This window comes from Danio rerio, chromosome 17 (assembly GCF_049306965.1).
Source record: "Danio rerio strain Tuebingen ecotype United States chromosome 17, GRCz12tu, whole genome shotgun sequence".
NCBI lineage: Eukaryota > Metazoa > Chordata > Actinopteri > Cypriniformes > Danionidae > Danio > Danio rerio.
In genome coordinates, this window is record NC_133192.1 from 55,410,018 (window position 1) to 55,422,272 (window position 12,255).

The window sequence follows — 12,255 nt, forward strand, 5'->3', positions numbered from 1 at the left end:
CATTTTGAAGCGCATATGTGTACTTTATCAAGCATACAACTCGAATAAACTACTTTAGATACGAATATTAGGGGTTTGAGTCTATGCAGTATTTTCATTCATTCATTCATTCATTTTCTTGTCAACTTAGTTATTAATATTATTACCTCTCATGTCGATCCAGGGTCTGGGTCAGGGTTGAAGTGTCTGAGTCAATAAATCTTGTAACAGGTGTGCATCATGGCTCAGTTCTCAGACTGCTTGTCTTTTTTATCTACATGGCAGCATCACTAGCATCACTGTTTTTCAGAAACATGACTTTACATAGATTGGAGTAGCTGAACACATAATAATTGGTGCTATGCAGAGGGAGCGTATAGCTCTTAACATGAAATGTCACACCCCCACAGTACATGGCTCGGGCATATAACCACTTGAGTCACATGCATCTTTTCCCCTCAAGTGTTTTCTTGTGTCAATCTCTGTTGAAAAAAGGCACTGTGCACTGAAATGGATAAATGGGCCAGAGTTAGTTTAATTGTTAAAGTGTAAAAGTCCAGGTTTTTAGCACACTCCTCATTGATAAGACAGACATGTTATAGCGGTTCAGCTGCAGCTTTTCTTTCAAGTTTTGAAGTTGACAGATTTGACTGACATAAAGAATCATATTAAGACAATGTCTGATACAAAATAGGATTGAAGTTGCAGAAGCTACTACTAGCCTACTTGTACTGTAACTTGTAGGTTTAATTCCCCTAGTAGCAAAGAATTCTGGCCCAGATTTGGCATAAAGCTGGCACAGCAGGCATTCATCCGGCACTGGCATACAGCATGTGGGCCAAACATGGCCCGGGTTTGGCAGAGGTGGCACCGTCTTTAAGGCGGCACACAAGATTTGGGCCAGATGAAAAACGTAGTATTTGGCCCAGATTTAAAAATTTGATAAGTGGGCCATGTGAGTTTGGCCAGTCTTGACCCACATTTAAAATACACTAAAATCATTTTTGAGTAAAGAAAAAAAATTCTACCAATCAGGTCACTTTGAGAAAAAGCGTGCCCATAGTGTGCCTAAAGCGCATCACTCCATGGATTTATCAATTTAATTGCAATCGTGACACACCAACCTATCTGGCCCAGTTCAGGCCCAGTTATGAGTTATTAACTTGGCTGAGACTCGGCCCAGATATGGTCCGTGTTTGGCCCTTGTCTGGAAGCCAGATTTGGTCCAGTCATGTACCGTAATTCACTGCGGCATGTGGGCCAAGCAAAACCTGAATGTGTGGGCCACAGTTGGGCCAGAGAAATTTTGCTATGTGGGTCGTGTAATGTTTTCAAAAAATGATTATCCAAAGCTACAGAAAGGATACCAACACACAACAGTGAAATGCTGCCATTGTTATATCATCAGTTCTACAGTATGTTCTTATCTTGCTGACAATTCTTCTTTGGCAGAGCTAAAAACTTACCTTGGCAAGGGAAGATTTGATTCTTGTTATTCTTCCCACCCGAGTCTCAACACATATAGCAGGGTTCATTTGAGTTGAATTTGGGTTTGATTATACTTTTTATATACACATTCATTTACTCTTTGCCAAGTACTTTTCTTTTTTTAACATGCAAACACGAGTTTTGATCATTTTCCTATTTAAAGATTGACTCTTTTTGTAGTTATGTGTACGAAAACTTGAGCAAAGGAGGTCAAGGTGCTCCAGAATTGGCCTGCCCAGTCACCAGAGATTAGCATTATTGAGCATGTCTTGGGTAAGATGAAGGAAGAGGCATTGAAGATGAATCCAAAGATTCTTGATGAACTCTGGGAGTCCTGCAAGAAGGCTTTCTTTGCCATTCCAGATGACTTTATTAATAAGTGATTTGAGTCATTGCAGAGATGTATAAATGCAGTCCTCTTAGCTCATGGGAGTCACACACAATATTAAATCTTTTTCCACTGCACCATGATTTTTTATTCTATACCAGGCCTGTAGCCAGGGGGGGTTTCGGGTGGTTCGGAAGACCGCTAACTGACAAACGTCCAGAATTTGTCCCATACATGAGCTCATTTTGTCTTATTTTGACTGCTGTGCCAACATAAAAAGTAAAAATAACCCATCGAAGAAGACTTTAAGACTAAGCGGAATCCTGATGTGAAGTGTCCAACATCCAGCTGTGCAAGAAAACATCGGACATAAGCGAAGTCATCTTTCTTTACTGTATTGTTTTTAAATAGGGAAAACATTTGACAAGTAACTTTTATTCTAAATCCTGGACCTTATTCTTTAAAAAGACATGACCAATAAAAAAGTGTGAAGCACCAGAAGCGGCCCATATTAAAATCAATTTAAATACTCCTTTGGCTATTGTTATTATCCATGAATTTTCAAATGTACTTTTTTTGTTTACAAGAGAGGCTAGAACAAATGTGAAACTCTAAATTATTACTATAATGTTTTCTTTTTTTATTATTTAAATGGCCAAATTCTGACTGAGGAAAGTTGAATGTGCTGGCCAGGTTGTTATTTGCCTAATAAATTGCAATAAGCTACAGTTTTTAATTTAAAACTTTTTTTCTAATGATATATGATATAATAAATTTTAAGAGGAGGAGAAGCACTTTAGCAACGAGACCAACAGCTTGTAAGTACATTTAGACTTGTTTTCAGTTGTTGTGTATGGTTTGAGGACACTTAGACTTGTTTGCAGTTTGTGTAAGGTTGTAGGACATTTAAACTTGTTTTCAGCTCTGTGTATGGTACTAGAAAAGTTTACCCACTGTTTCCTTGGTTACTATAAGAGCTTGTGTGTTGAGCGTGGACGGTTTCGCGTCCCCCGCCGCAGTTTCGGGTGTAAAGACTATATATTGAGCACGCTAGGTTTAGTTAGCAAGAGAAGCACTTTAGCAATGAGACCAACAGAATAGCAGTCTCTTCAGATGCTTCAGAACGCAGCAGCATGAGTGGTCTTTAAAAGAGCACATGTCACTCCGCTGCTCATCCGTTTGCACTGGCTGCCAGTTGCTGCTCGCATCAAATTCCAAGCTCTGATGTTTGCCTACAAAGCGACTTCTGGCTTTGCTCCTTATCTGCTCTCACTGCTGCAGATTTATGTGCCCTCCAGAAACTTGCGTTCTGTGAATGAACATCGCTTCATGGTTCCATCCCAAAGAGGGAAGAAATCATTTTCTTGAACTCTCGCGTTCAATCTGCCCAGTTGGTGGAATGAACTCCCGAACTGCATCAGAACGGCAGAGTCACTCGCTGTCTTCAAGAAACGACTAAAAACTCAACTATTTAGTCTCCACTTCCCTTCCTAATCTGCAATTGCCTCTCTGGCGATACCACTAACTGTACTCAAAAAAGAAAAAAAATTCTAATGCTTTCCTTCTTAGGGCCCTATCATACACCCGGCGCAGTGTGGCGCAAGGCGTGGCGCAGTAGTCTTTTGGTAGTTTCAGCTTGGCGCAAGAGTGGTTTTGAGGCGTTGCGCTACGCTCTTTAAATAGCAAATGCATTAGCGCTCATTTGTGCGGCCATAGGCGTTCTGGTCTAAAAAGGAAGGTGTTCTGAGGCGGACCGCTGGCGCGTTGCTATTTTGAGAAACTATAATAGATTTTTCATTAGACCAAAACTAACCCGGTCTAAACTCCAGCGCAGAGTTGCGCCTCGCTTACGCACTGCTTAATACACACAAGAGAGCAATAGGCAAATATCTTTACATATGAAAAAATGTAAATATTAAGGATATATAAAGGATATAATAAGAATAGATATAGGATATAAATATAAAGGATTAAAATATTACAAAACATATTATTTTCTAGCCTACATAAATATGAAAAATCACTGCTTTTATGTCTTCTTCATCTCGGGAGGCTTTTTCAGTTCATTCATAACAATTTGCTTTTGTATAATGTTATTATTATTAGCAGTATTATTTAATATATCCATATTTATATTTGTTTTATTAAAAACAAGCTTAGATTTGCCCACCTATCAGGTTTTAGACCATATGGGGCACAGCATGTGTTTTAGGATATAACTCAGGTTTTTGAGCACATTTTGTTATTATTATTCATTTATTCGTTTGCTGGAAATTAGAACTGAATTTAGAAATAGTTTTGAAACGAATATTTGCGCTTAACAAACAAAAGTATTTATTTATAGACTAATTGATGTCTGTGCGTAAAGGTTTCCCTATCCAAGAGTGAAAGTGAAAGTAGATCCATTATCTCTCATTCTCAAGCAGTAGATGCTCTGTTTAACAGTTTTCTGTTAAAAACTGTGACCTGTTAACTGTTTGCTTGTGAAATGCTCATTTTTTCCACTTAGACTTACTTTGCGTCCTGTAAATAGCGAATGCGCTCTTGGCGCGCCACAGCTGACTCTTAAAGGGAATGGGAGATGAGACTCTAATTGGTTTATTCTCAAAACACACCTATAACTCATTAAGAAAATAAACTCAACCCTTTTAGACCATGCGCCACGGAGCAAGGCAGATTTCCCGTCCTTAAATTAGCAAAAACGCGTCCTGACACGCCCTGAAAGCGTTTGCGCTCTGCGCATGGACCGTCAAAATAGAGCCCTTAGACTTTACACACCTGAAACTTGCCTGCAGCACTTATTCATTGTTGCTCTTATAGTTGTGTAAATTGCTTCCTTGTCCTCATTTGTAAGTCACTTTGGATAAAAGTGTCTGCTAAATGACTAAATGTCTAAATGTAAATAAATTTGTATTTTAAAAATAAATATTTGTTATGTTCCTCTAAAATATTTAGGAAATATTTTGGTACTTCAAAAAGTGTGGTTATAATGACCATCTGACAAGATAATTCTGCCAAAATATCAACACAATCTCACGGCAATTCTTAACTTTTTGATTTAGTGGCTAATTCGTATGAATTCGTACGATCTAATTCGTACAATTTAGTACGATTTGCTTGTCCCCCAATGACGGTTGGGGTTAGGGGTGGGGTCAGGTGCCACGCCTCCTTTTTAAAATCGTACCATTTCGTACGACTGAACTCGTACGAATTCGTACGAATTAGCCACTAAACTGGCAAAACGTAAAATACTTACGTTTTCTCGTGAGATCAGGCTGTAATATGACATTCTTGCCAGATTTTGATTATGTTAAAAATTGTTAACGTAACGTAATTGGTTTGAATACGGTAACCTCGGCCCATCTTGAAATCAGGCGGCCGTCGCATATTGGTCCAAATGCTTAACATTTATTATTATTACTATTATTATTATTATTATTATTATCATCATCATCATAATATCACATCTAGCAAGAGATAAAAGCTGCCTCCACGTAAAAACAATACATTAAAAAAAAAAAAAAACTGACCGGCCCACATTTAAAAATTGGTCCGGCCCTTCTGGCATTTGCCAGAATTGCCAGATGGCCAGTCCGCCCCTGGAGCCTGATAAAAATGCTCCTTTTAGAGGAAATTTTCAGACGGCATATAGAGGTTTTTGCATCTGAACTCTTCAAATACAGTCAAGCACACCTGTTCACAATCAAGAAATCACTTAAATAGGACCTGCCTGACAAAGTGAAGTAAACCAATAGATCCTCGAAAGCTTCAAGAGCAACTAAGAATAAAAAATAATGGAGATCTATCAGTCTGGAAAAGGTTATAAAGCCATTTATAAAGCTTTGGGACTTCAGCGAACACATGCAGATGTTACATTAATGAAATGTACAGTAGATGAGACAGATGACGCTTTTTATTTCAGTAAGTTTTTCTATTACATGATGATTGTTTATGGCATCATCCCAAATTCTTAAATATATACAGTCTCAGGTGCAACCCCGTTACATTTAGGTGCGTCACTTTCATTAAGTAATAAAAAAGAAAGTGAGATGATGCCGTAGAGCTGCTAACAAGGAATATAATATAGCCTATATAATAAAAACCATTGTCAATGTGATCATTGCCTACATGTTTCCATTAGTTCTTGGTCAGCTTCAGTAGCCTTTGAATGTCAGGTTCAATATTGATCGTTTGAAACTTCTTACTGTATCTTTTGAAGGGCTCGCCTTCTGGCCCAATTAAAAACTTTTCAAAATTCCACGAAATATCATTTCGACTGACTGGATTCCAGACTAGATATTTAGGGTCTTGAATTAAAGTCACAGGGTCATCGTCTGGATAAGGGAGCTTGTCTTTTAAGTAGGAAAAGACAGGATGCGCATCACTCCCGTTTACAACGCACTTCTGAAAAATAGTGAACGAAGGCTTATACCCTTCACCTGGACGAACATACTTTAAGGAATTAAGAATTTCTCCATCAGAGCAGTTCTCCTGGAAAACAACAAGAACAAAGTAGAGAACATTAAATATTATATTTAAAAATATAAAGCCCTATACACTAACACCGAAAATGTGACCCTGGACCACAAATCCAGTCCTTGCAACAGCAGAAATACATTGTGAGGGTCAAAATGTCTCATTTTTATTATAATCCAAAAATCATTAGAGTTTTAAATAGATTGTTCACCCCAAAATTAAAAATGACTCGCTATTTACTCATCCTTGAGTGGTTCCAAACCTTTATGAGTTTCAATATTCTGAAACTTTTGACTTCCATATTAGGAAAAGCAAATACCATGAAACTCAAAGGTTCCAACACTTTCCAAAATATCTTCTTTTGTGTTTGACAAAACCCTTAAACTCAAACTGGTTTGAAACAAGTCATGTTGTCATGAGTAAATGATGACAGAGTAAATTTTTTTCAATGAACTATTCCTTTAAGTAAATATTGTTCCATGATTATACCTTGTACATTTCTTACTGTAAATCAAATATTAAAACATAAATTCTTTGAGTAGTCATATGCATTGCTAAGTATTTAACATTGATTTTGACATGAAAGTTCCTAACTGTCGCTATCCCATACTTATTTTTTATTTTTTTTTGCAGCGGATGGCCTTCCAGTCTTAAACCGGTACTTATCTTAAAAAATAATAAAAAAATATGAATATATCATCTATAACTTTTAAGTGTGAAAGACTTTCAAATAACAGATTTTGAAATAGTTGGATCTCAGCCAAATATTACGGCAGTCAACCTTTGATGTGAAACAAAGATCCTGTCCTAAGAAAGAATGGTTGTACAATAGTTATCCATAGTTATAGGACAGCTTTGATGAAGCAAAGCAAAGCACATTACAGTCTGCAGCAAACAATTTTTACAGTGTGCTTTTAATATTGTTCAGTCTCGTCTTAAGGATCTTAAATTGGTTATAAATGTAGACAAATCTAAATTAACGATTTTCACAAATTCTGCACAAACTCCTGTGTTAAGCTTGGGTTTTCTATTGAAATGCATCCTGCTATTCTCTTAAAGGTCGTAAACATTTGGTGTCTGCATCATTTTTACCATTTATGGACTATGGACATGTTTTATATATGAATGCTTCAACCAAATGTCTTCAGCCTTTAAACTCCGTCAATCCCAGCACTCTGAGGTTTGTTACAGGCTGTCAGAGACTTACTCACCATTGTCAATTTTAGGCCAAAGCTGAGTGGTTTTCTCTGTATGTAAGAAGGTACACTCACTGGATGACTCTGGTCTATAAAGCTCTTCCGGGACTGGTGCCTTTATACCCAAGTTCCCTTCTTCATAAGTCAAAAAGCCAGTATGCCCTATACGTTCAAGTGAATCTTATCATTTGACTGTTCCCTGGGTTCGGACTGAAATAGTGAAACAAGCCTTTAGTCATGCAACCCCCTCGTCCTTGAATACTCTTCAGTCTAAACTCAAAACAAAACTCTAAACTCAGAACAACTAATCTGTATTTTTATATAATAATATTTATAATATTTATAAATAAATATATATATATATGTATAAATAAATATATATATATATATATATATATATATATATATATATATATATATATATATATATATATATATATATATATATATATAAATATATATATATATATATATATATATATATATATATATATATATATATACATACATACATATATATATATATATAAATATATATAAATATATATATATATATATATATATATATATATATATATATATATATATATATATATATATATATATAAATAAATAAATAAATACATATATATATATATATATATGCAAAGAGTTTTAATGAAAAAGACTCTAAATGTCATCTCAAATTTTCTTGTTCAGGAACACTTCCCAAAAGACATTATTTGAACGGCATCTACACTTATGTTAGTCTGTTTTTCAAAATCCCGAGGTGTCCATAATCCTAGACCAGGCCGCATCCTGAGCAGATGCTATGGCGGTCGTTGAGAGCATGAGACTGAATGACAGACGAGTCTCCGCATTGATCCCGTGGGCCAGCCTGAACACCCACCGGTGACCTACTCCCACCTACAGCTTCTCCACGATGGATGTCCAGAGTTTTCCAGCCTCCAGCACCTAGACTGCAGCTCTGCACAGGAAGTTTGGCCAGAGGAGAGATGGTCGTGCCCAACTGAAGCACTGGCTTGCTTGGTATGGGACTGCGCATCGCTGGATTTGCTCTAAAGTGTTTGGACTTTCAGCCATGAAAATTAAACCACTCTGAACTGAACTTCAACTCTGAAGACTGGACTGACAGTTTCAATTTACTTAATAACTTCTATCTTAAGCTGCTTTGACACAACCTACATTGTAAAAGCACTATAGAAACAAAGATGAATTGAATTGAATTCTGACATGAGCATTTTCCTTAGGGTCCTATGTATGGGTTCAGTAAGTCCACTTTTATGGCAACAAATTGGTTCTTTTTATTGCATTTAAAGTAAAACAACTGCACATAAACATAGGAGGCAGAGAAAAATGCTCATTTCAGATGACACTTAGAGATTTCCATTTTAACTCTTTATATTTATTCAGCTTTCAGATGCCTAAATCTCAATTTCCAAATAACTGATTGGGTTATTGGTCCAGAGTCACAAAAAGTGGGTAAAAATTCCTAATTTACAAACCTGGTATCCAAACTGGTTGCAGGGAAAGCCCAGGACTACAAGCCGATGAGGATATCTGCTCTGGAGCTCATTAAGCTGCGTGTAGTCCTGGGTGGTCGTCCCTCACAGCGAGGCCACATTCTCAATTAGCACCACTCTTCCCCGGTAAATATTAAAGTCTATGGTGTCCCCTTCCAGAGTAGTTGCGTGCAGATCATAAAAAGTCTTCGCTATGAACGTCATGGTTCAGTCTCGCTGTCCTCATCACAATGACAGTCAGCGTTTTTTTCCCCCTACTATACTGTTGAGAACGCAAGTCACATGACGTCATTTATAATGCAAGTCAGACATCTTAGATAGCTGATACTTCAACTTGTTAAACCGAGAGCAGTCTGAAAGACAATGAAGCAAACTTTTTACTTATTGCATGAACTGTCTGATACAGACTGTATAATACAAAGAATTTCTAAGAAAAAAAAAGATATATAAAAACTAACTACACTATTGAGCACCATGGAAATTGTAGAAAGCGTATCAGTTTCAAGGCCATGTTTTATTAAGCATACTTCTGTCTCCATTACCTTGAATGTTATAAAAAATGGATGATTGCAAGGGTAATAATCTTCAGAGCTCATGTGCTAAATCACTCATTTGTTAATACAGAAAAGCTTTCATTCTTTAATTTCTTTCGTGTAGAAAAATTACAGCATTACCACTCACAGTATTTATAATTTAAGGCTGATATTTTAGCTTTTTGTAATGGTGTATGACTGTATTATTCAATTGTCTTAATTGCAGTTTTTAAATGAAGTGGAAATCGACGTTCAACCCTGCTGAAAAATCCAGCTTAAACCAGCCTAGGCTGGTTGGCTGGTTTAAGCTGGACTACCAGGCTGGTTCTAGAGGGGTTTTGGCCACTTCCAGGCTGGTTTCCAGCCATTTCCAGCCTGGTCTTAGCTGGTCAGGTTGGGAGATGACCAGCTAAAACCAGCTTGACCAGCCTAGCCAAGCTGGGAGTCCAGCCAAAACCAGCTATATCCAGCTTAAACCAGGCTGGCTGGTCAAGCTGGTTTTAGCTGGATTTGGCTGGTCATTTTCCAGCTAAGACCAGGCTGGAAACTAGCCTGGAAATGGCCAAAACCCCTCTAAAACCAGGCTGGTCAACCAGCTAAAACCAGCCAACCAGCCTAGGCTGGTTTAAGCTAGATTTTTCAGCAGGGTCTGAGGAAAAATCACATGAAAAATCTTTTACATGCAAAATCTATTACATTTTCTAGCTGGAAAGCACAGACTGTTTCTCAATATGCGTTCTTCCCTTTCTAAATGCTACCTCCTGTGACCAGTCTACCCTGAAAATTGTGATGTTGGTGTATGGTCGTATGGCATAATCCACGTTCATCTCGATTTGATTGCTGTGTTGCTGTGCTTGAAGTTTTCTTCACTTTTGATTCTCTCTGTTCTAGATAGTCTTGAATCAGACCAGTTCGAATGTACACACTCTATGTTTTTTGGGAAGTTGAATTTGGATAACCAAGTTAGATCCGTCTGACAACTTGTTGTTTGTGTCTTTGGTGTGACTACAGCAGAATTCGACTTATTCAGTTCAAAGGCAGGGAATTCTTCAACTATTTTACCAGCTTCAAGATAACTCATCTTCCTTGTATGTTTAATTTTTTTTATTTTTTTCTCCTTTTTTTTTGTATATATATATTTTTTTTGTATTTTTGTCTTGTAAGGCTTGAAGCTTACGCTGCTATTCTGAACCAATAATCGGAAACAGGAAGCAGTTGAAGGATGGCGTGTTTAAATCCATTATTTATCTGACTCCATTGTAATTAATCTGACTCCATTAAAGTTGTTATCATCATTGATAAAGAGAAAGAATCTCTACGTCTTAAAGCAGGCAAAGTTGTTTATTAAGTTACATGTTTAAATATACAAACATTAGAATGAAACAAACTAACATACTGTATAAAGAAATTAGCTGTAACGTATGCACTGCTGAGCAACTAAGACAGTGAAACTGCCTTTGTTAGCATATGAGGCTACGCACCAGTGTGCGGGAGATGCAGAGTAAAAGCCATTCTCCCCGATCAACAGTTACCTTTCCCTATTATACCCTGAGCAAAGCATTGTCAAACATAAGTGAAAACCAACCCCCAAAACCAGCTGAACGTGAGAACAAAGTTGAAGAGATGAAGTGGGGGAGAAGTACATTAACATACTCTCCTCAGGCCATGACCCAACAATAGTAAATATATTGTAGATTGAAACACAATTAATCGATGTCTCTGTTGATTTCATCACTACAACACTGAAGTCATAAACTGTCAAATGACACCAAACATGACAAAGTTATCTGAAAGAAGAACACGAGCAGATGAATTGTGTATGGTGAAGAGCACATGGTTACTGTAAGCAAATGGCAGAGATGTGTATCGGAGCTGTGAGGAACTCTGCCTCACCAGGAGGACCCATCCCATGCTTGGAATGTCTCAGTAGTCCTTCATTAGCATAGAAGGAAATATATATCATATTTTCTCAGCTTACAGTCTAGATGGGACAATTTTTTGATGAAGCTGCATGATCTCCAAGGCAGTTTTTACATTTAGAGCGTATTGTGCCGTTCATTTCATGCAGCTGGGACGCAAACCAGCGAACTTCGTGCTGTGAAGCAATTATGCGGCGCCCCATAGATAAATACACAAGATATCACATACGAACCCCGAGCATGCATCAGTACTGTCGCCATATTTGTACAGTGCTCCCAGGACAAATATCATTCAGCCGCACTAGTCAAGACCAAAACCATTATGAGGATGCATTTTGTTGTGTCCCTAGCTGCTTGCACTCTCGGCAGACGCACTTTTTTCATTCATTTATTTATTTGACCATAACCTCACTCTTTTTATTCATTGTTTTGCCACAGCTCCGCTCTTTTAAAATGTATTTTCTCGCAGCCCTGTGAGCAAAACGCAGCCTGCAGGTTATTGATGACGTAGCAGTCGACCACAAACAGCAGCACTTTAGTAAATATAAGAATTTGAATAAAAATATAAATAATATTTCACCTGCTCAATGAAAATCAGATGATTCACGTTGATAAATCTGACATGAACACAATTGACATGACGTAAACCATCAATTAAATGTATAGTGTCATTTTGGTTGAGTGGTCAGCATGTTGCATTATGACGCCACAGACCCGAGTTCGAACCTCACCTCAGTAATTCCCCCCCCCCTCATTTTTAGTGTTAAGACATATAATACTGTTTGGCTTACTTATGTAGGTGTATACATTTTA

The 12,255-nt window shown here is 37.4% G+C and overlaps 1 protein-coding gene across 1 annotated transcript; it reads right to left on the reverse strand.

The window, feature by feature from the left end:
* Window positions 1-5,612: 5,612 nt before the first annotated feature.
* Window positions 5,613-9,207, reverse strand: gpx2 (glutathione peroxidase 2). Its single transcript, NM_001329759.1, has 2 exons — window positions 8,973-9,207; window positions 5,613-6,286 (listed from the first exon to the last, which is right to left on the reverse strand). The coding sequence occupies exons 1-2, from the start codon at window positions 9,192-9,194 to the stop codon at window positions 5,933-5,935; spliced, it is 576 nt and encodes a 191-aa protein (NP_001316688.1). The 5' UTR covers window positions 9,195-9,207; the 3' UTR covers window positions 5,613-5,932.
* Between the last annotated feature and the right edge of the window lie 3,048 nt (window positions 9,208-12,255).